Source organism: Belonocnema kinseyi, chromosome 2, assembly GCF_010883055.1.
Source record: "Belonocnema kinseyi isolate 2016_QV_RU_SX_M_011 chromosome 2, B_treatae_v1, whole genome shotgun sequence".
Lineage (NCBI taxonomy): Eukaryota > Metazoa > Arthropoda > Insecta > Hymenoptera > Cynipidae > Belonocnema > Belonocnema kinseyi.
The window spans coordinates 8,585,281-8,609,930 of record NC_046658.1 but is presented as its reverse complement, the minus strand read 5'-3'; the positions used below and the strand labels follow the sequence as shown (position 1 = coordinate 8,609,930).

At 34.3% G+C, this 24,650-nt stretch overlaps 1 protein-coding gene across 7 annotated transcripts in view; it reads left to right on the top strand.

The window, feature by feature from the left end:
- Positions 1-24,650, top strand: part of LOC117167137 (alpha-catulin) — a 453,685-nt gene that overhangs the window by 376,633 nt on the left and 52,402 nt on the right. For 5 of the 7 annotated variants that reach the window (XM_033351828.1, XM_033351833.1, XM_033351832.1 and 2 more), the window contains one exon: positions 5,666-5,872. The exons of 1 other annotated variant lie outside the window; for it this stretch is intronic. In XM_033351828.1, the coding sequence (XP_033207719.1) occupies positions 5,666-5,872 (207 nt within the window). Of the gene's footprint in view, positions 1-5,665; positions 5,873-6,024; positions 6,065-24,650 lie in introns of those variants that run through there. One more of the 7 variants, XM_033351829.1, reaches the window with a different exon arrangement.

The window sequence follows — 24,650 nt, the reverse complement described above, 5'->3', positions numbered from 1 at the left end:
TTTTTTCAAAAAATCTCTGATCCAATTCAGAAATACATACAATTGCTTTGAAAAAAATTTTTAATTCAGAAATATTTCATTTAAACGCTCAATAATTCATGCATATAAAACACAAACTTTTAACACCTTTTAATTTTACAATTTTTTTAATTAAATTATTTTAAAATACGAAATAGCCGTTTAAAAATTTGTATGACTTTAACATTTGAGAGATTTCTGGTTAAAAAATACAAATTACGCTATTATTTTTAAGATTCAAAATGATAATAATTCAAAAAATTTCAGTTAGTAACATTAAAAATTGAACGATTAAATTAATTTTTTAACCAAAAACTTTTTAAAATAAAAGTTACATTGTTTTTATTTTAAGTTGTTCCAGATTAATATTTTTTTGCATTGTTATTTAGAGATAAAAATTTTAGTTCGCCAATTGAAAATGTTAGAAATTAACTTACTATCAAAATAATTGAATTTTCAACTCAAAAAAAAAGAGAATAACAAATTTCCAACAAAATAATTACATTTTCTACTAAAATGATACATCTTCAACAACAAAAGAAGTTTTAATTTTTGATTAAAAACTGTTGAACCTTAAAAATAATAGCGTAATTTGTATTTTTTAACGAGAAATCTCTCAAATGTTAAAGTCATAAAGGTTTTTAAACGGTTATGTCGTATTTTAAAATAATTTAATTAAAAAAACTGTAAAATTAAAAGGTGTTAAAAGTTTGTGTTTTATACGTATTAATTATTGAGCGTTTAATGAAATATTTCTGAATCAAAAATTTTTTTCAAAGCAATTGTATGTACTTCTGAATTGGATCAGAGATTTTTTGAAAAAAAATATATAATTCAGATCTGGGATAAGCCATTATAAACAACAATTAAAAACTATACAAATTTGAACAGAGTGGTTAGAAATAAAAAGTCCTGATTTTTTAAAATTGTAATGAGCTAAATTTTAAGTTTGAACGCTACAATTTTAATTTAGAGTAATATTAAAAATTAATTTAAAACTTGAAATTATTTGATATAATTTGAAACGCGATGTAGATTTTTGCAGATTTAAAAAAAAAGCTTTTGAGAATTGTAAAATATTCAAAAAGAATAACAAAAATTGTTGTGATTGCTAAGAAAATTGAAAATGATTTTTTAGTTTGAAAAATTAATTTTAAGTGAATATTTGAAAAGATATTAAAAATTAAAAAAAAAAGGAATCAGGACGATTTTAAGGCAATTTTTTTATTTTGCAGTTTTTTTAATTTTAGGAACAAAATCTAATTAATACAATAAATCAATTTTCAACCCAAAAGTTTACTTTTTAAGAAATTAAATTAATTTTCTATCGAATAATTTGGTGTTTTAACTAATGAAATGTACAGGATAAAGTTTCAAACAAAAATGGGATAGTACAATTTCCAGATAAAAACTGTGCTAAAAAATTGAATTGAACAAGAAAAAAAAACGAATTTTCAACAAAATTGTTAAATTTTCAAAAGAAAAGGTGAATTTTTGACCAAGAACATTAATGTTCTATACAAAAAAAAACGATTTTCCAACTTAACCAATATAAACGATTAATTTTTAATCAATCATATAATAGTTACATTTTCAGATAAAGATAAATAATTTTTTTAGGAAAAAATTAATTATAAACAAAGTTGTTACATTTTCGACCAAGAAAATTAATTATCTACAAAAAAAGACAAATCTTAAACAAAATACATGAATTTTTAAAGAAATTATTTAATTTTTAATTAAAAAAGACGAATTATCTACAAAAAATTGAAATTTTTAAGCGAAAAATATGAGTTTTCAATGAAAGAGTTAAGCTTTCAACCAAATAGTTAAATTTTCAATCATAATTAAAAAACCTTGTTAAAAAAACGTATTTTTTTCACAAAGTAGTTCAACTCTTAGTGAAATAATCGACTTTCAAACCCAAGAAGATGTACAGTTGATATTTTAACCAAACAATTGCATTTTTGACCAAAAATGATAAAATTTTCAACCAAAAGGATTAAATTTCTACTAAATAAGGTCAATTTCCAACAACATACATGAACTTTCAACGAAATTATTTAATTTTAAAAACAAAAAGAGTATTTCCACCCAAAACTTATAATTTTAATTTTTAACAATACATTTCCATTTACAACAGAACGACTTTACAACTGAAACATATTTATAGTTCATAATTCAACCGAAAAATGTGATTTTTAATCAAAAAGTATAAATTTTCCATAAAACAATTTAATTTTTACAAAGAAAGACGACCTTTTAACAAAACACATGATTTCTTTACCAAAAATGGTATTGATTGATTGTCAGTTTCAAAAATGTATTTTCAACGAAAGAGATGAACCTTCAAATAAAAAAAAAACTATTATAATATAACATAATTATAATATTATCATTATTAATGTACGTATATATTAATATATATAATAGTATTAATATTTATATAATTTATATTTTATACATGAAATAACATAGCCTCAAAATATACGCATATCAAGAGGCAATCGTGCATCTTCGAGTTTTCAAATTCAGAAGAGGAGAAATGGGTTACGCGCGCAACTCAGTCATTTACAGCGCCTCCTACTATATTCACACGGACATAGCCCTGTCATAGCATTGGACCGCATCTCGTTTCAGATCTGGGGTCACTGGTGAAGGTAGGTGTATCAAATGGATACTTGGAGAGTTATGAATGGTAACTATTTTTCATCGAAATTTTTTAGGCGCTTTTTTTTGAAGGCAGGTGAGGCTTGGTTCGTTAAATGTAATAGGGATATTACCTGGGGGTCGCGGTATATTACTGTGAAGGTATGTATATATGTATACATATATAGTCTGTAACGGAACCAATACGACGACTTCAATTCGGGTGATTTAAGGAAAGCAAAAGTTAGCTCACACGACATTGACTGATCCTCCACATTTCTGTGGAAGATGCCGTGCATCCTCTTATCGAGGAGATGTTCACAGAAGTTTTTCTGTTGTGCTTTCTTAATCTGGGCTTTCAGAAGTGAGTACTCAAGATAAATAAGATTTGAGGCATTTCGCTTACCCCTAATACTGAAGTTTAGTCCGTATGTTTCAGCAGCCTCCTCCGCTGCTTTATACAGAAACCCTACTTTGCCCACTGAATGAGACGTTTGTATCTGCTTCGGAGAGTATCCTTTATAGATTTCAGATCCTGAATGAAGTTCTGTGGCACGCCCAGGCATGTATAAGTCTCTCCAGCGCAAATGTGTCGTATAGCGCGTCTATCGACGAGCCCGGGGTCTTCAGGGATGCCATTAAGTTTTCCGCACTTCAAATAAACCTTAGCGCAATTGGCTAACCCAAATTCCATTCCTATTTCCTCAGTATATCGTTCGACAACCCCTAAAGCTAGATGTAGTTGCTCTTCGTTTTTAGCATAGATCTTAGGATGGTCCATGTAAAATAAATAACTGACCTTGTAATTTCGATCTGCAGGTTTGCCGCAAAAGTACCCGTCGGAATGGCGAAGTACTACACATAGTGGAAATAATGCAAGGCAAAAGAGAAGTAGGCTTATGCTGTCGCCCTGAAAGACACCTCTCTGAAAGCTGACCTTGTTAGTTGTCACACAATTTTTTCCAAATGAGACAGTAAATCTAGTTTTCCATAGCGGCATCAAACTCTCTATGCACCTCACGATTTGCGGATGAACCTTTAAGCTTTCCAGAAGAGAGATGATAAGTCTATCGGAGGTCAAATCGAAAGATTTCCGGTAATCAATCTAGGCCATCGAATATGAGGTGAAAATAGGGCCAAATGCTGATGGGCCGAAGGAAACTTTTACCACCAGAAGGTCTTTATACAATCTGGTCCTAGAGCGGAATAGTTCTTTATCTCTCTTGATAATCTTCTCACCTCCTCAGTAGTGACGGATGGGCATTCTTCATCATGTGTTATAACAGCATCACACAGCTCCTTGAAGCTATTTATATTTTCTGAGCTTTCGTCCGGTCTATGCTTCACTTCGTAGACTTCTCTCCAAACTACTTTGACCTCCTCTGGTTTGGGCGCGGGTCGACAGTAACTGGAGGGTCTTCGAAGAATCGAAATAGGTCAGAGAGAAACTGTTGATTTTTTCTGACCCACCTCTTCCTCCGCTCTAAACTTCTCTTAGCGTCAGATAGTATCCGTATTCTATCACCAATATTTTGCCTGATGGCCAGCAGCTTTGACTTGTTAAGTGTGTGAAAGCGTGTCTGGCATTCGCGCGCGAACTTTCGAACCTTAACGGTGAAATTTCTGCCAGACGAGATGTAGTCAATCACGTACGGAATGCGGGACGCATACTCTCTCGCACAGGCTAACTTTATGGTGAGTTGAAGCATTCGTCTGTTGGTTTTATGATCAAGCGTTAATTTTGTTTTACGGTTTGCATCAATCAAAGCTCTCGCTGCACTATACGCACAATAATTGATAGCCTAGAAATCGGTGTCTTCGGAAAAATGTCTACGAAGCTCGTCATCCATTTCAGTCAGATCTTTAGGCTAGAGTGAAACCTTGGTGTTGATGTTTCTCCGGGCCATGAAGCATCGTTCTTCCTCTATTGGATTCCTGCCCGCGATTGTTCTTAGTGTCGCCTCTTTCTTTGTTGCTAGCTTGTTCTAGCTGTGGTAGAATAGTCGTTCCGCTTACAGGTAATGTCGTGAACTAGGTGTGAAGTAACAAAGCAGCAAGACACCGATGTACTTCAATTGGAATACATGAGAAAATACTTGTCGGGTATTAGAAAAAAATGAGCAAAGGCAATTTGAACACTGCGTGGTTCTAACCACAGAAAGTAAGAGCAAGCAATAACCCGGAAATGGAGCTGGCAAACATTACAGCTTTAGATTGTGACGTTGCAGATTTTGCAACTCACAAAAAGGCGATTCTTCGAAGGCGATTTGATGAAGTTGTTATTAAATTGGCACTTCGGGAATCACAATATGCTACATGGCTTGTTTCTAGATATTATTTATTTTAGTTTTTGGCTGATTCAGTTAGAATTAATTGATCATCAAGTGTATTAAGCACAACCTAGCTTGATATTTGTCAAAACGAATAGGCAAAACCATTATAGATGTATTAGCACCCCCTTGAAAAAGTTTGTTACGACATGGCGTCCCACAGATACAGAGTGAAAAGCAGTTCTGTACTAGAAATGAAAAGTAAGAAAATATCAATCTTTGCTAGCAGGTTTCAGTATGGGAAAGTTTCTTTTCCATCGCTAACCGCAGCTGTTATCCCATACTTAGTCTATTTACTTCTCACTTGACGCCATTTCTACACTTTTCCGCACTCACTTTTTAGCAGTTGTATTTTTTGAAAATTCAGATACTTACCTAATGTCTTGCCAAAGCGAAATGCCTTCTGAGGTGAAGAACAGTTGCAACAGCTTAACGTACGATGACTTTAATATTTGAAAGATTTTAAGGGGCAAGTTATCTGTACTACTTTTAAGCTAATTTTTTGTCTCGATGCTCCTCTTTACAAAATACTTAATAAATTCATATTCTTGTTCGTTTGTATATATCTCAAGTCATATCCGGTGCCGATGCGGTGACACAGTAATATGTGCATAAATATAAACATTTACTAAAAGTAAATTACCGGTATAATTCTTACGGGTTTACAGGTACCAGGTGGACACCACAAAAAAGACTTACTAGAAAATTTGGATCGCGTACCAACTTATGTGCAGCAACTTCAGTTTACCGTGAAAAATCCTACTGTTGGAAAATCAGCTACATTCGTCAAAGTTGACAATGTGATTCAAGAAACCAAAAATTTAATGAATGTGATTTCAAAAGTGGTGACAACGTGTTTCGTCTGCGCTACAAAAGTATGTATTTATTTAATTAATATAGAAGTAAAAAAACAATTACGAATAAAATTCCATTATTGGATAGAATGAAAATTATAGCAATGCATGACAAAAAATTAGCCCTAAACAATTATTTTCCAAGAAAGTTGTATTGTTATCATCAATCGAAGTAAACTGAAATTGATCACGCTCAAGAGATATCTGAAACATCACTGGAGTGTCCTCGAGAATGGAATTTAAGACTTCTTGATTGCCATTAGTGCAAAATCAAGCTCACATAGTTGCCAAAATATAACACCTAGCTATTGTTTCAAAGTTGTTTTTACTTACTTTGAACCCTAAAAATAACCAAATCAGTTGAAAATGCCTTTAAGAAATGTGTATGATAACTTAGTAGAAATTAATTCTTGGCCTTTATAATTCTTTGAAACGCAATTCAAATAGAATAATACAATTTGGCCATCTGACTTGACGCATCCGATAACTTAAGTATACTATTAGAGGCACCTACATGACATCGTGTCGAAATGGTCCTGTAACTCAACTCCGATTGTCGGCATGAAGAAATGTGACAACGGCTACTTCGCTTTAGAAAATGAGAAGATTGAAAAAAGATATATAGATCACAGGTTACTGCACCACCCGCACCTTAAAACACAAACTAATCAATTTCAAACCTGTTATGGGTTTTGCGTGAGGTAGCAAGTAGAAATATGGTTTATAATCTACAAAAGTAAGATAACGTTTACCTATAGACGAAGACGCGTAATCGCGAGTTCAGCGGCAAGCCAAATAATGCTTATTAGTACTCCTGAATTCAAAGTTCTTTCTCTAGTCACGCATACAACAGCTTATAGTTTTTCTATAACAGTTACATATTTACATATAATTTCATATGTATATCTAAGCATATATATCTGCAGATCGAAATTACAAGGTCACTCATGTATTTTACATGGACAATCTTGAGATATATGCTAGCAACAAAGAGCAACTACGTCTAGCACTAGGGATTGTCGACCGATATACTAATGAAATAGGAATGGAATTTGGGTTAGACAAATGCGCCAAGGTTTATTTACTTTAACTTACGGAAGATCAGATAAAAGTTATAATAGCTACGTGCACAGAGGTTTTCCTACCATAAAAATAAAAGACCTTACCAGCTGAAACGTTTCACAGCGAAAGTTGGAGAGAAATTCCTTCGAAAATCCTCCGATCGGCGATGGGACAATCCGCGTGAAGAATTTATGGAAATTGGCTTAACTGCGATCCGATGAACACACTCGACCAACACTTATTAAAAATATACTCGGCAACTAGGCACGTCGGGAGTCACGAACGGACAGAGGAAGAATGCCGCGGTAACACTTATTTATGGACTTGTGATCTGTCGCCATATTTGAATTTGCTCATCGCTGATTGGTCGAAAGTTAGGCGCGAAACCATCGCACAAATTGGGATAGAGTGCGAGATTACAGCATTACAAAATTAAAAGTTGTTTGTTCGCAAGATTCCAATTTACTATATAAGAAAAATAGTTATTAATTTGAGACGCAGTCCTTCCGCTCCTATAAAACTCTCCAAAAGACGAATTTCATTCTCGCTCATCGTCGTATGAGTCTTGCGCAGAAGCAATTACTTTCGGAACTTGTAATTAGGGTCGTAGCTAAAAAGGTCTCCCTAGCGATGTTGGAGATAGTCGATGAATCCTTCTCTTACCAGAAATAACAAGGCAGAATGCAGGTGAAATGGTAAAATAAACCATTTTTGGAACGCCTCCTGATGTCTAAAAAAACTATGATAGCATCTCTGCGATGATTTCCGGGCATGGGTCAGTTGTAAGGTAGCAATGGCTGGTGTTACTAGGTGGCAGAATTTGAATTCACTCGCTGTATATTCTAAGTGGAAACATCGGAACTAAGAATTCCTTGGACGCCTTCTTGGCAACGAAAGTACATTAGTGTTCCCACGATGTTGGTAAACTCCAAGAAAATTGTACAAAAAAGAGAAAGCAAACGAATCAGCCAAAAACTAAAATAAATAATATCTAGAAACAAGCCATGTAGCATATTGTGATTCCCGAAGTGCCAATTTAATAACAACTTCATCAAATCGCCTTCGAAGAATCGCCTTTTTGTGAGTTGCAAAATCTGCAACGTCACAATCTAAAGCTGTAATGTTTGCCAGCTCCATTTTCAGGTTATTGCTTGCTCTTACTTTCTGTGGTTAGAACCACGCAGTGTTCAAATTGCATCTGCTCATTTTTTTCTAATACCCGACAAGTATTTTGTCATGTCTTCCAATTGAAGTACATCGGTGTCTTGCTGCTTTGTTACTTCATACTCAGTTCACGATATAACCTCCTTTAATCGGCCTGAAGTGGTCGATTTTGTTGTCTTCTAGCACTACTTTTCCTGTACCGAGGGAGTCTAGCAGTAAACACATTAAATCTCTGCCGTCGGGAGTCGTAAATCTCACCCACTATTGCTGACGTTAATGTTTCGATGTACCGAGAATGGATAATTAATTTAGTAACTCGGTCAAAGACTCTTCCTAGGTCAAAGATTGCATTTGTAGACCTAATTCTGCGGCCCAGCGATCTAATGGTTGCCACAGCTGCACAGTATACAAGAATTTGCACCTCGAAAGTGGTTTGTGTTGCGTTCAAATGCATAGGTAAAGCTGTGCTGTTCACGTGTTCTATTATGGCCCGCAGATCATTCGTGATGTTCAGCTTAGGCAGAGAATGCGTCTGTATTGGTTTTACATACCTGAACTGTAGTCAAGCATGACTAAAATTCCTTTAAATGTTCTGTAGTTTGTCTTGAATTTCGCTATTTATATAATCGTTATTATTGTCCGGATATGGTTCTAGTGGATCCAGTACTTGATGTTCATTATCCCTAGCAGCTATGCCTTCATCTGTAATAAGACATTCGTTGTCTACATCTTCTAAGAGGAGTTCATCAGTAGGAAGCTGCTATTCCACTTTCATTTTGATCACAGCTATATAAACAACTGGATGCAATCTGTTTACAGTTATAAGGTGGGTTTGATATCCTACATTATTCTAATTTATTATTGTGGCTAGCTCTGAGTACTAAAGTCAGAAGAGTCGATGATGTTCAGACATCAAACTTTTAACCATCGCATATTTTAATTGCCTTCTTGGTTGATGAATCTCTGCTTCTGCTTCTGGTTGCACAAGGCCATCTACTGCTGGAGGATGTTTTGGCGATGGAACGGAAACAGATTAAGAAAGAACATCAATTGGCGCTGCTTGATCATCTGACGCGGTTACCTGTAACTGATGCTTATTGCAGTCGTTTTCCAACGTTAAGTACACCTTTTGTTAAATCTTCATTGCTTGGTCTTCTGAAATGTGTAGATCAGTCCTGATGTCCTTTACCTTAGCGATAGGATCTCGTTGTGCGACTTTTTATATGAGGATACTTTGCAGCAAATTTCGTCCTCAAATTTTATTCTTTTCGATCTTGGTTTCAAACTTCGCACTTTTATGATAGAATTGCGCCAATTCCACTTTTATTGTGTTATCCCACTTAATATTCTCTCTCGGTATTTCTGTAGAGGTGCTTGGCTGTAAATAGCTAAGGTTAGTCAAAGCATCCTTTGCAGGACAAGTTGATATTGTACTGCTTACCATTTAACCGCTAACGTAGCCAAAATATCCTTTGCAGGACAAGTTGATATTGTACTGCTTACCGTTTGTCGCAGTTGTTCTTGCTGACCAGCTGTTTGATTAGTGAGATCTGTCTAAACATCTCGCAACTCACCATCACGACCCTCTCGCAGGCTGTGGCCCCCTAGTGGCGACTCCAGGGGTGCTTCGATGATCCTCGGGAAGCGACAAAGGTTTCAAAATGTTTAAAATGCTCTATATTATGTATGGCTTTTATATTCTTCTTAGTCCCTTTTATAATCGTTATTTACCTTCTGATATGACAAATCCTTTGAGTAGCAGTGCTACCACTAACAAAGTCATCTAAGTCACGAGACCAAAACTCAAGCCCTACCGCGAATGCTCTGCAAAAACACCTTCGGTTTTATTTTAAACTTGTTGTCGGGTCCTCCCGGTTTTTCATTATAGCTACAGACAAATTATTATACAAATTTTATTACTATTTTATTACATATAATTATACTAATCATTATACTAGTAGGCTATCCCTCTTGGGTTTAGCATATATTGTTACACTAATCTAGAATTCCCTTAAGATCCATGCATACCTGTATCGTTAGTTGTTCATTTTCCAGTCTCCTAACATGTCCATTCAATGCTGTCACCATCCAAATATCAAAAAATTATTCTTGAGGTAGAATTTGCATCGCTTGCATCTTACGAACCGCACCTAATAATTAATTACGCTTAGAATCGTCTCATTGATGTCTGATTCAACATTAATACCCAAATTGTCATAATGGAAAGTCTGTTCTAAGGCCATACTTCTAAAGTTATAAGAAACCAGTCTTAAGCATAAATATATTTATACTTTACTTATATTTCCCCGTCACAATATGGAGACCCACGCCAGAATAAAAGCATAACGACGAGGCTACTACGGCTGTCAGCTAGATCAAATTTGCTCTACCTTTGACCTGCGAACTTGAAATTTGGCAATCTACGGATTCGCGGAAACCCGAGCCAGTAAGTAATCCAATAGTCAGACAAACCTGGTAAGGTAGCTAAGGCAAACCTGTAGATTCAGAAACCTTAAATAAAATCCGTCTGAATTTAGAGATACTCACAAAAGGTCAATTAAGTGTAAAAGAAAAAATCGAACCTCTAGATGCCTAGCTAAAAGACAAGACTGACGCGCCAAGTTCTATTTTACAGTAAAAATTCTGGTACACCCCCACTCTCCATTTAAACGAAAGTTTGCCAGTCAACTATTTACCTCATGAGGTTTGCTTTAACAATTTTAAATCAAATAAATAATTATGTTTCCTTTTTTATGCGTAAATTTGTCTGTCAGGGTCTGAAGCTGAAAAGTTTTTGCTAAATATAAATTTTTTTTTGTCAAAAAGGTTATATGATATGTAAATAAATTCAAGTATTAATCGTTCGCGAAATTGAAACAAACATGAAAAGAAAAACAAAAAACTTGTCCGGGTAGTTAGTTGTCGTGAAAATGTCTTCTTTTCGGATTTGATTATCCTTTCAGTCTGTTTTCGTTTGAGTTTTACTTTCTTTATTAGGTTAAAAAAAGCTTTTGTAACTTCTATTATTTTTTCACCTTTTGCTTTCGCCTCAAATGGGAATATTACTTGTCTTATCTTAGGACTCATAATGCTCTTATTTTTCAAGGTATTCATTAGAGACATTTTGCAGTAATTGTGACTAAATAATGTTCTAAAATCGTTTTATGTTCGAAATACGTCTTTAAAACGTCTCTGGAAAATTTTATCTTTTTGGAGCGTTATGCGGACTGACTTAGGACATTTTCGAGCCGTTCTAATGATGTTATTTAACATTTGTTTCTACTGGATATTTTAATTCATATATAGTTTGAGAAACCTTGTTCTTATTAAAAATAAGCCTTCATATTGGTCGTCAAGTATGCCCTACTTTTTAAGAACCTATCTACTCCCAGTGAGTACGAGATTTAGAATCCTAATTGGAACGTCCTAAAAACGTTTATTGGACATACAAGTCAAAAAATGTCATTTGAATGTTTTGAAAACTCTCGTAAGTAAGACTAAATAATCTTCTATAAACGCTTCATGTTCGAAATACATCTTTTAAACGTTTCTGGGACATTTTATGTGTATTGAACGATATTTGGTCTAACTTATGACAGTTTTAAGCCGTTAAAATAATGTTCTTTAACGTTTGTGCCTACTGGGCTATTTTAAATTCTCCCTGCCTTCTTCTAAAGTTATTATTCATTTTCCTGATCTGAAATTTTTGGAACCTCGTTTATTATTTGCAATTTTTCTAAGGCTGGTCATCCATTTATCTACATTTTGAAATTCGACATAGCTATTATTTTCTAAATTTCTTTGGAGAGACGAAAGTAGTTCTCTTTCGCGACCCAGGTTTTAAAAAGCTGGAGTGAACTAAGTGGTCGAGTTCTTGCAAGTATTTATTGCGAAATGTAAATCTTCGATGTGTTCGTTCTAGGTTGAGTCGTTTTTATCTGAGTATGTTTGAATGATCTGTTAAATTATCCTATTAGAACGTTCTATTAGATTTATGGTATTATAACTTTATTTATGTTGCGTTAGCTTTTTTAATTGGTGTGATTTCGAACAATTTTGTAAACAGATCTGCAAAAACGAAAATACATTCATTAATATAATTATTATATAATTCTAATACTATAATTTTATTTAAAATTATATAATTATCATTAGAGTTATATATTCAAAAAAATACTCGATTGGCCGATCAGGTGAGACCAGTCTTCACGGCGGGTGCTCTGTTTAATCACAGGCACACGATTAAAACCTGAAACACCTTCTTTTTTAGTACTATAATAAATCATCGTGAAAGCATTAAGTCTATTATCAAAAAACTCTATGTGTAGAGTCTTTTTACTATAACTAATTCTTTTAGTAAACTTAGGTCCCCTCAAGCTAAGCTACTAACATCTTTAGCTTTCTTGAAACGATGCAGGGATAACAAAATCCTCCAAAAATTCTTAAAATTGAAAAATTATCTGGGAACATATAAATCCAAATCAATTTTGCAAGAAGCAAGTTTGCTTATCTTGGAAAAAAGAATACGATATAACAACATTTTTCTTGGACAATACCTCCAAAAAACTAATAAAACTTCACCTGTTCCCATCAAAGACATTCAGATTTGACATTTGGTCTACGTTGGACCACCCATCAATGCTATCCTAATGGACTAAAGATCTTTCCACTCAATAACAAAAAATAAAATTTGACAAATTACTTCCAGTAAGTCAAACCCAACTAATTTACAAAGTAAAAAAAAACATCTCTTGTTACATACCACACGCTCAGATAAGAAATTGAGATTATTAACAAATATAATAATTCTAAATTTACCAATGAAGATTTGGTAGGCAGCCACTTAATGATTTTCAAGATGAAATATAAACAAGGTTTACGAATTGGAAGGAAATGAGATATCAAAATGAGTCGTTAAAAAAATAAAGAAAATTAACATTTTTTGTAACCATGGTATTGAAAAGTTCAGTCTAGTTCATTTGCTTTTCCTTCTCTATAGATAAGTAAAACAATTACAGTCCACAAGCACCGCTGTTTTCTCTTCTTCACAGAGCGCACTCACACAACGCGCGCCGCCACGTGCATCAATGCAGTTAAGTCACGTTTTGTGTTTCTTGACGATCATTAGCCAGCGCACGGTACTTACACACTACGCGTATTGACGCAATCATTGTCTGCCTTTCCGCTTTTTATCTTACCCTTATCTGCAGCGACTTTCCATCCTTAACAGACCTGGAAACGAATAGTTAAATATTTCGTGAACCAATTAACCGATTTTTATTAAATAAAAATGTCTAGGCAATATGCCCAGTGGCAACTTAAGAGCATAATCGGAATGTCCTAGAAACGTTTCTTGGACGTACAAGTCAAAATACTTTATCTGACCGTTTTAAAAACTGTTCTTAGTCAGACCAAACAATGTTCTAAAAACGTTTTATGTTCGAAATACGCTAAGAAAAGGTCAATCATAATGAATTTCCAAATTTGGAAGGAAAACCTTGCAAATATATCCAGAAATGAATAAAATTGAAATTTCATTTCGTAAAGGAATAATTGCAAAATTTATTTAAAATCCATCTTAGCGGGATTCCCTATTTCGCTAAATGAATCATTCTTTACCCTAAAATGCAATGTAATAAATTTCTGGATCATTTCGTAAACATGATGAATCTGCAATAAAAATCCATATTGCAAAAGATCACTAACCTAATTCTTTCATTCCCACAATCTCTATTTCATCATTCAAAATAATGTCACACCCAGCATAATTTCCCTTTTAAAACATTCGGCAGCGCATCGACGAGTGGCATCGATCAAAAATGTTAAGTGGAGTTCAGCCAGCTTTTTCAGTCGGATAAGTAGTCTCATAAATAATCCGTCCCATGCGAAACCCGCGAAGCCCGTCTGTGACACAGCAGCTTTTTGCCGAGTCTAAATAATGTATGGCTCTGCCATAAATCCTGCTGCTATAACTACAGGCCCAAACCTGCAGCCCTGGCTGTCCTAAGACCTACTGTAATGGCAGTACCTGCGAGCTTGGCCAGTTCTTCCCTTTCTTCAGCGGTCCTTTGTTGGAAAATATGAGTTATAAAAATTCTTAATTTTGCAATCACTGATTTAAAAGTAATATATTTGGAATCTACGAATTTTTCTTATTCCAAATACATGTGATTTGTCTATAAAGGTTGACAAGGCTAGAAGTATTTAGTAGTAAATTGAATACTAAGCTAAAGTTTCTTGACATTAAACTCCTTTAAATTTGCATCTTTTCTAGGAAAGTATGTAATATGTTATTAGAATCGGAAATATGCGTAGATGGTGATTATGCAATTTCCAAATCGATAGTTGAAAAATTAAAATTTTTCTAATTTCCTTTTTTTCACATGCCTGTATATAAAAGATCTCTGCTGGAGTAAGCTCACTCGTCCCAAGATCCATGAGTCGACCAAAAATTGGTAGAAAAAATTAAGTCGGGATGAACCTGACCATACCTTAAAACTCATCAAAAAGTTTACCGACCATTGTTGTACCAAACCGTGCATTGAAAACCAACTTACAATAAAACATTCCTTTCACGTTCTATAGATTTGCATACCGAAACTATTGTTTTTCATTTAAGATTATGATTATTTTTTGCAAATAATCACTGCCTGATAGCTTTTCTGCCCTTTAAACAATTTCAGTTAATTCTTTTTGGATTTTTGACCTAGACTTATTTGAAGGACAACAAAAATGTTGCTGAGTGTCATTTTTAAATAAAAAATAAAGCATTTTTGACAAACAAACAGACTTTTATACAATTAGTTCAACTTTTAATAAAGCAGTTGGATTTTCAAACAAAAAATATATTTCAAACTAAAAAATATCTTTCAGTGAAAAAAAAATGGTGGATAAATTCTGATTTGAAGAAAAAAATTATTTATAATACAAAATAATAGTTTTGAATGAATAATTATTTTTTAAATCTCTTTGTTTATTCGCTTTAAGATGATTTTTTACTTTATAAGGTTTTTTTATAAATTCTAAACACTGCCCTAAGTCAGACCAAATAATGTTCTTAAAACGTTTCATATTAGAATTACTTCTTTAAAACATCTCTGGCACATATTTTGATTTTTTTTTAAATACCTTGGTATGTTTAAAAAATATTTTAAAATATTCTTTCAAAACTGATGTCTTATATTGAATAATTATTATAAATTCCGCAACAAAAATAAGGACATTTTTTGCTGAAAACCTTCGAAAATTCTTCAGCAGCTATAAAATTTAGTGGTCCAAATCATTACAAGTCGACATTTCATGTTAAATTTATTGAAATCGTTTCAAGTTCAAAATTATTTTTGTATCTTTTCAAAACTTTTAAATATCTCTTACATTGATTTGAATTATTTCTAAAATTTTGTAAGCCTGCATGACTAAGAAATAAAAAAAATTATATTAAATTTTCCATGGAATCATAAGCCAATTTCATTTTTTTTAAATCTTTAAAAATCCTCAAAAAAATTTAAATATTTAATTTTAATAAACCGTTATAATTGTGTTAATAATTGTTAAAATTTATTAAAATTTTTCTTATTTTCGAATTATCTACTGACGACCCTAACTCTTTACTAGAATAAGTCAAGTTAAACATTTTCTATTTTAATTCGTACATCAAGAGAAAACTTCAAAACACTCCACAATGCACAAAATAAGACATTTTTTTCAAAATAAAAAACTGCATTAATTTTTTACTAGGGGAGAAAAATTTGAAATCGACACCCGTTAAAATGTTTTAAATGTGACTTTTGGGGCTACCTTATCGCATATTGAGAACATAACCTAATAACATCTAAACATCATTAAATCAAAATCCTGGGATATCAAATAGATAAATAAAAAGTTCCCACTCACACGTATGAGGGGAATTGAATACACGATTTTTTACAAAAGTAAAAATTCTGAAAAGAGGTTTTGAAATAAAACATTGCACAACATGATGTCAGTTTGAAGTATCGGCATCTTTAATAATAAGAAAAGAATGGAATAATAATGCTTGAATAAACAATTGAGGAAAATAAAATTTTGACGAGGTTGGGTTGTAGCACTCTGACCATTTTCTCAGCAATGAAATGACTTCAGCCTTATCTAAAGGACATAATTCTTTAGAAGCTCCGTTCAAAAAAATTAGGAAGAAGAAGTCGCCAATAAATTTCTCAGTGGGCACAAACGTTAGATAACATCATTAGAACACACTGTGTTTCAAGATGCAACTAGCATGATGAAAATGACGACAAAAACTGAGGGCTGGAATTCGGTCCTATGTGCCCACGCTTTCAAAATCCGCTTGACTCAAAGTCCTAGCTGCTCATTTTTTCGAGGTAGCGCGAAATCATTTTTTTTATTTTATAAAATATACGCGTATATCACGTTATGTCATTCGTATATGGTAGATAAACGCAACTGCATACGCACTGTTTATTCTGGAAGCCGGTTTTAGTTTATTTTGTTCATGCAGAAAACTATTCCACTTTTTTATTATATTTAATTTCAGCAAAGAGCTTCGGAAAAAAGACTCACAAATTTGTATACAAGAAAAACAGGATTAAAGTGTGTTACGTCTCATCTTACTCTATCTGAACATGTAAAGAATAACTGTAAAAGATCAGTGTCAACTATGCCAAATTACGAAAACATAAAACTACCTGAGGAAACCAGATTCGATAATGATACACGTAACTGTTACGTGTTTACAACAGCAAGGTGTTGTAACAATCCGAAGGTCGTAAAGGATACAGGTAGAAAACGGCAAGCATCCAAGAAAATTGATGCCTCTAATGGGTTGTATGGTGCTTCGAAAATCGCAATTGCTCCAAAGACTGAACAAGTCAAAGCCAAACCCAGAAAATCTATCCATATTTATAAAAAGTGCTTTAAAGAAATAGCTAAAGGTACAAATATTTCTTGTGGCACTCTCGCAAAAACTGATGAAAATGTAATGAAATTGGTTCAACAGCTTCTTGAACAGCAGTAAGAGCAAATTGCTAGTACAGTTTTGAAAGAAAAAGTCGATATTCAAACAGAAAGTAATTATTGGAGAACGAAATAACAGGATGATAAAATATTTTTAAGTACACAAGATTAAAAAATGCGAATCAGTGTAAACGCAAAAAGGAAACATAACGTCAATTTCGAGCCATATTTGATTTTGACACCGATAATCCATCTGGAAAAGAGAAAAGACCTGTAGTCTGGGCAGACGCTGAGGAGTTTCTGGAAGCTGTCATGAATCACCGAAATAAAACAGGCAATTCAAGTTTGTTTGTGACTTTAAGCTATTACTTATTGTCAACGGGCAAACAACCGCAACATCAATGTATTCCTCTCCATAGTTCACTGTAAAATCCGGAGAACAATTTATTTATAGAATGAAATAATCCATAGTACGATTGCTGATTTAAATTGTATAACTCAATATGCATAAGTACACTTACGCACACATAAACATACATACAGGCATATAAACACACACACATACACTGTGTATATGTGTGTCATGTATATGAACCTACAGTTTTGCACAGGGAATAGCGTAGGTCATGCACGTGAAATACACGTATATTTGATAAAATAACAAAAAAATGATTTTGCAATATCTCCAAAAAATGAGCAGCTAGGATTTTGATTTAAGTGGATTTTGAAAGCGTGGACACATACGAACGAATCTCCGCCGTCAGTTCTTGTCGTCATTTTCATCATACCTGTTGCTGCTTGAAGCGCCGTGCGTGGGTTGAATCCTCAATATATACACTTCCACCCGCGAAAGCGAATGACATACGACGTAGAACGGCCAACATATTACGCCAAGCCCAACTTTATTCCTAAAACTTAACAAAATAAGAAAAAAAACATCAATTAGGGAACTCAATTGCAATAAAGACATGATATTGCCATATCATAGCCCATAGGCCTTCTAACTCACGATACACATAAAAAACTTGAAAAGAACCTACAAACATTATAGTCGATTCTAGACTTAACCGCAAAACAATATCTAAATTAATACCTACCAATCCCATCTCTCCAAGACTTTACGTACACCCAAAAATTCACATAAAAAAATTCCACGCAGACCGATCGTCAGCGCAACAAAAACCAACTTATAACCTAGCACACTTCCTTACTAAAGAATTGAATCCTTTCACAGGAAACTCTATGAATAACTTTCAAAACTCTATTAGCTTTATCAAAACGATACACAGATTCATATTTAACCACAAGACATCCTAGTCTCAATAATACTGACTTTTCTTTCAATAACCAATTCTACGAACAAACATCAGGAGCAGAAATCGGATCTTCAATCTCATCTGTAATGATGACCATCTTTAAGGAACATCTAAAAATTAAAATCTTCAAAAAATCGAATCTTAAACTGGAATTTTAGATCCGCTAAGTTAACAACACTTTTGTCATCTGAAGACATGCACTAGGTAAACTGCACAAGTTTTCCGATTTTATCAATCGATTACCCCCTAATACCCAGTTCATCATGTAAGTAGAACTGAAAGGAAAATTTCCTATCTTGGACTATTAGTTTACAAAAGATGTGATAACACATTAGGACATTAAATTTACAGAAAACCCACTAATAAAAACCTATACCTACATGCCTCCTCCTACCACCACCCATCTCAAAAACAATAGGTTATCAATTACCTAGTACATAGCGCTATCTCTATCACAGACCCAGCTGGCCTAAAAATGGAATTAAAAAACGTTTCCCAGTGGGTACGAAATTTAAGAATGTAATTGGAACATCATAAAAACGTTTATTGGACGTAAAAGTCAAAACACGTCATTTGAAAGTTTCAGAAACTGTCCTAAGTCAGACCAAATAATGTTCTGACAACGTTTCATGTTCGAAATGAATCTTTGAAGCCTTTTTGGAACATTATATGTGTACAGAACGTTATTTGGACTGACTTAGGACATTTTTAAGCCATTCTAATGATTCTCTTCTACGTTTGTGCCCACTGGGTAAGCAAATACTCATACAGAACGATCACACAACCACGCGAATTGACAGACAAATAGAAAGAATTCTTAATAAAGATAAAATCAAAACCATATTTAAACAACTTGCAAAAATAGGACAACTTCTAAGCAACCCTGAAGACAAAAAGTGAGAACAGGGAGAACGGTGAGCCACGTATGAGGAAACATGAAAGTAAAGTCAGGCTAAACCATTTCACACCATGAGTATTGGATGAGCACCATTTCGAAACATTACATAACATTTTGTTTGCCAAAAAAAATGTAATCGCAAAAACACATGATATTTTTGCAAAAAAAAAAATAAATAAGGAATCGAAATCCTCAAACACCTTGTGTTTTGAACCGGACGAATGTCTTGTATATTATTTTTTTGGAAGTTTAAGTAATTAATTTTCTAATCAAAGGGAGAAACACTAGCTCCGAATTCCTATCAAGTAAATATGCCGGTTGCTCGAACACCAAAACGTTAGCAAAAATGCACAGTGAAAACAATGTTTTGTAATTAGTAATGTGTCTTTAATGAGATCTTTCATAACCCACAATTTGTAGAAATAATAAAGAAAAAAACCAATGATTACAGCCATTGATTTAAAGCGTCGGGTTAACATTTAATTCAACTTATAGTAACCGAGCGCGAAAAGGTATGTCTCGCACAGTTCCTTCATGCGATAAGGATTAGTGTGCTAAATATAAATTTATCGATTAAAATTTGTATACATAAACAGGTTTCGAAATAAGTTCCAGTAACTTAGCTCTGACGAAATACTCAGAATATAATATGATAAAGTCAGTCTAAACATACCGCCCGCCTCGTATCGACAACTGTAAGACGAAAGCGATTGAAAATATGTTACCTCCAAACATGTTAGTGCTAATCGTCTTAATTTATAGCAAAATTCAAGAGATCACTATAGTTAAATCACAACTAAATTTACTATCTTAGTGCCGGAACGCACATCATTACATAATAGCGGTCTAGTTTTCTTTTATAATGAACATAGTTGAGCTTAGCACCTTATAGGTAAACGACATAATTGCGTGATTGGTGTTCTAGAAATTTAATTTGCAGTTTCTACGGTTACACCTCGTGTATGTCGATCTTTACCCGTGTGTGTTTCAATCATTCTTCCTAGGTCCCACTTTGAGAGTGGAAGATGCTTGTATCTAATTAGTACCATTTCTTTTACTGCAATATCTTCATTACAGGTATGCCATTTATATCTCTATTGTAACGTGTGCAAATAATCCTGAGACCAAATACGCCAAAAGTGTTCTAATATACGGCGAAGCTCTTGCCATCTTAAACTGCAATTTTCACTTAAATCTAAGACAGAGGGCTCGGGTACGGTTACCATTGGCCCTCCAATTAAGATGTGACCCGGAGTAAGAGGTGCGAAATCGTTCACATTATTATGTATTGAACCGATTTACCGGGAATTGAACCATGCTTCGATTTGACACAGAAGAGATATATAGTGTACCTCTTCCTATCCTCCGTTTGAGATGATGCTTAACGCTCTTTACGCCTGCTTGCCATAACCCATTAAAGTGGCGAGCAGTTACCGGTATGAAATGCCAAGTGGTATTATCAGAGGCCAATCGAGCCTTTAAATTTTGATCACGAGTAATTTCTTGAAAAGCGTGTCTCAATTCCCTGTCAGCGCTCTTAAAATTAGTTCTGTTAAAGTTGTAGAGATCACTAGATTTGTCTCTTCCTGCTGCAAATCGCTTAAAAGCCGCCGAAAGACTTGCTGTTGAATAATCATGGGCCAGTTCCAGATGCACAGCTTTTGTAGAAAGACAAACAAATAAGGCTATATGGGCTTTTCTAGTATGTTGACCGCCACCGGTAATTGGCAATACAAGGAAGGGACCTGCATAGTCTAACTCGCTGTGTTGGAGAGGTCTAGATCTAGTAATACGAGCAATAGGTAGATTTCCTATAATGTGAGTAGAGATTGCAGCATTTTCACGTGTGCATGTTACACACTTATGAATATATGTTCGAAGCGAATTTCGAGCTCCTAATATACAATAAGTTTGCCTAAGAACCCTCAACGTCAGTTAAGGTCCTCCATGTAAAGTTTGTTGATGAGCTTTGACAATAATTAAATCGCTGATGCGATGTTTTGGCAGAAGAATTAGACATTTTCGTTGTAACTAATTTCATAATTCGAATACGAATTAAGCGTAAACAAGATAAAGTTATACGTAACAGAGGTGGTCATGATGAGGTGACTGGAGAAAACTGCCACTGGGGTGATACTTCTATGGCTACATGAGCCGAGTGGTGGAATGCGTTTTCAACCAATTAGGTCCTTCCCACCAAAGTTTAAGAGAGATTAAATCAGAAGTCAGAAGACCTCTCGAAGCATAATCAGCGGATTCTGCTCTAAAGGTACATGTCTCCACTTAGCTAAAGGAAGTTTAGTCTGTACTTAAGCGATTCTATTACCTATCAAGACCTCTTAACGAATTGTGACGTTGCAGGTTTTCTGCAACTCACAAATCCTACTTGGCATAAATATACTCCTAATAAAAGCTCATGAATTTAACCAACAATAAATAGGAATACCAGCAATTTTTATGGCTTCTTGCACATATACAATCTTTTTTGCCAACAAAACAGCTAAGGGTTTTGATTGGGGCTACTTTTGATGTAGCATAAACTAAAGTAGTGTGAGCACCATGCAAGTGGTTTAATACGCGAACATAAACTACAATTACATAAACTCTGCTTGATGCATCTGCGAAACCATGCAACTCTGTGGTTAGATTTAACTTAGATTGACTTTTCCAACAAAGAATATTAAATTGATTTAATGATGGAAGCTTCTGACAATATTGGAGCCAGTGATCCAAAAGGTCAGGATGGATTTTTGCATCCCAATCGATTTTACGTAACCATAATTCCTGCATTAAAATCTTAGGGGTTATTATGACAGGAGTGGCCCAACATAAGGGGTCGAAAAGTTTCGCTATAATGGACAAAACCATACTCGTATGTTTGGTTAGAATAATTTTCTCAGGAAGTTGAATTTTAAATTTAAAAGAGTCCCACGTAGGATGCCACACAATAACAATACTTTAAGATTTTCATGTTCACCAATAGATTGATCAAATGCTAGCTCATGATTTCCTGATGGAATACCTTCCAATAACTCGCCATAATTACTGGCCCATTTACGTAGATGAAAACCACCAGACACCAACAAATCAGGTAGTTGTTGGCGGGTCTCACGAGCAGAGTCAATGTCGTCTGCTCCAAACAATGCATCATCCATGTAAAGATCATTGTTTAAGATATGGACTGCAAGTGTAAATTGACTACCTTCGTCCAGAGACAGTTGCTCAAGGACTCGAAGTGAAAGATATGGAGCACATGCTGTTCCATATGTCATTGTTAGTAACCGATAAGATTCTACCTGCATTCCTAATTTAGGACGCCGTAAAATTGCGTTGATAATCACTGTCTATTGGGTTTACCAAGATCTGGCGGAACATCTTTTCAATATCAGCTGTAATAACAAATTGATGTGCTCGCCATCGTAAAAGAGTTGAGGGTAAATCATTTTGTAATGTAGAGCCTAACATTAAATGATCATTTAAAGAGGTACCACTAGAGGTTACGCTTAAAGCGTTAAATACTACCCGAGTGCGGATGGTAGTACTATCTTTCCTTGAAACGGGATGATGGGGATAATAAACAGGCGGATAATTGGGTACATCGTGAGAAGGCATTAATTTCATATGTTTTAACTGCTCATATTCAGTTAAAAAATGTAGTATATTCCTGAGAAAATGAAGCACCTATGTCTGAAGGTGGACCATTTTTGAAGGGTAATCGAACAATGCATTGGCCGGACGCTGTCCGTGCGTGAGTGAAGAAAAGTGTGCTTCACACTCTTTTTCCTCAGGGGTTACCTAAATGTCTGACCCTGTTATATGAGCTGACTCTAAGGTAAAAGAGACTGTGCTTTTGGTGATGCCCATTAGAACTTCACCCCTTTCCTGAACAGCAATATCAACCTTTCGACGTGAAATGCGCAAAAACTGAACAAGAGATTCTTTAATAAAAGTAGCCCGTGATCCAGTATCGATCAAAGCACGTATTTTGTGTGAGCATCCATTGAATGTTTTCAATAACATTTGTGCCGTAGCTAACATACCTTTGGATTTAGTTGAGTGAAAATTTCTAATGTTTGATTTTGTAGCATTGTGAATAGATATATTTTCGCTAGGTAAAGATGCCGCTGTATTACTTATCGAGGTCGTAGTATTATTTAAGTTATTCGCAGGGTTCCTCTGTGTAAGGTGAATCAAAGTATTATGTACACGTAGACATTTTGCACAACAATATTTGCTGGGACAATTTCGAAGTCTATGTCCAGGTTGAAGGCAATTAAAACAATAATTTAAATCTTTAACCTTAGCTAATCTTTCTCCTGGCGAGCACTCTCGAAATTTACTGCATTGATAAAGCCTATGATTTTCCTGACGCAAGACACATTTTTGGGTCGATTCAGTTGACACGTGTGATTTTAAACTGGAATCTCGTGAAGATATCGATTTATTTAAGTGTTGAGTATTTTTATTACTCAAACTAGATTTTATACTAGAAGCTTTCAAGATACGAAATCTAGATGTAATAACAGATATCAATTCTTTAAATGTAGGACAATTAGAAGATCCACCTAAAGTTTCGTGCCATTCTTGGCGTGTACGAGTACTAAATTTTTGTACAGTGTAAAAAACCAATAAATCATCCCAAGAATCAACTGAACGACCCAAGTTACGTAAATTAGTTACAGACAAATTCATAGTGTCACGAAAATATTTAAGCTCAATATAGGATTCATTCTTTATTAAAGGATTTTCATCCATGCATTGTAAGTGAGCATGAACTAGGTGGCGCTTATTATCGTACTCCTTGACTACTAATTGCCAAGCACTTTCGAAATTATCATCTGTGACTTTAATCTTTTGCAAAATAAGAAAAGCACTACTTATTAGACTGGCTTTTAAATAATGTAAACGTTGTGCGTTTGTTAATGATTCACGCTTAACGACAAGAGCTTCGAAAAGATCCCGAGAATTCTCCCAATCAACTAACTCACCAGAAAATTGAAGAATTTTAATTTTTGGAAGAGGATCTAAAGTATACATCGAATTACTTAAATTACTTACAGGTGATTTTGTCGAAAATTCTTCAGATTCTGTCGCTTTCACCTTAGTCATTCCAGTGAGTTCGCCGTAGGAGTAGTTTATGTGATTTAGAGCATCGCAGTATTTATTTTCTGCTTGGTTATAATAATCCTTATAGAAGTAAATCTTCGATTCCTTTCGTTTTCTGTAGCGGTTTTTTGTATTTCCCTATGAGTTGTCTTTATTGGGGGCCAAATTTTCATTCATTCTTCAATACATCGTTTGACTTTGCTTGTAGTAATATTGGCCTTAGCCAATTTTTTAAAGTTGATCAGAGCACGACTAAGTGCATCTATATATTGGATCTGCTCCTCAAAAAGATCCTCAAGAT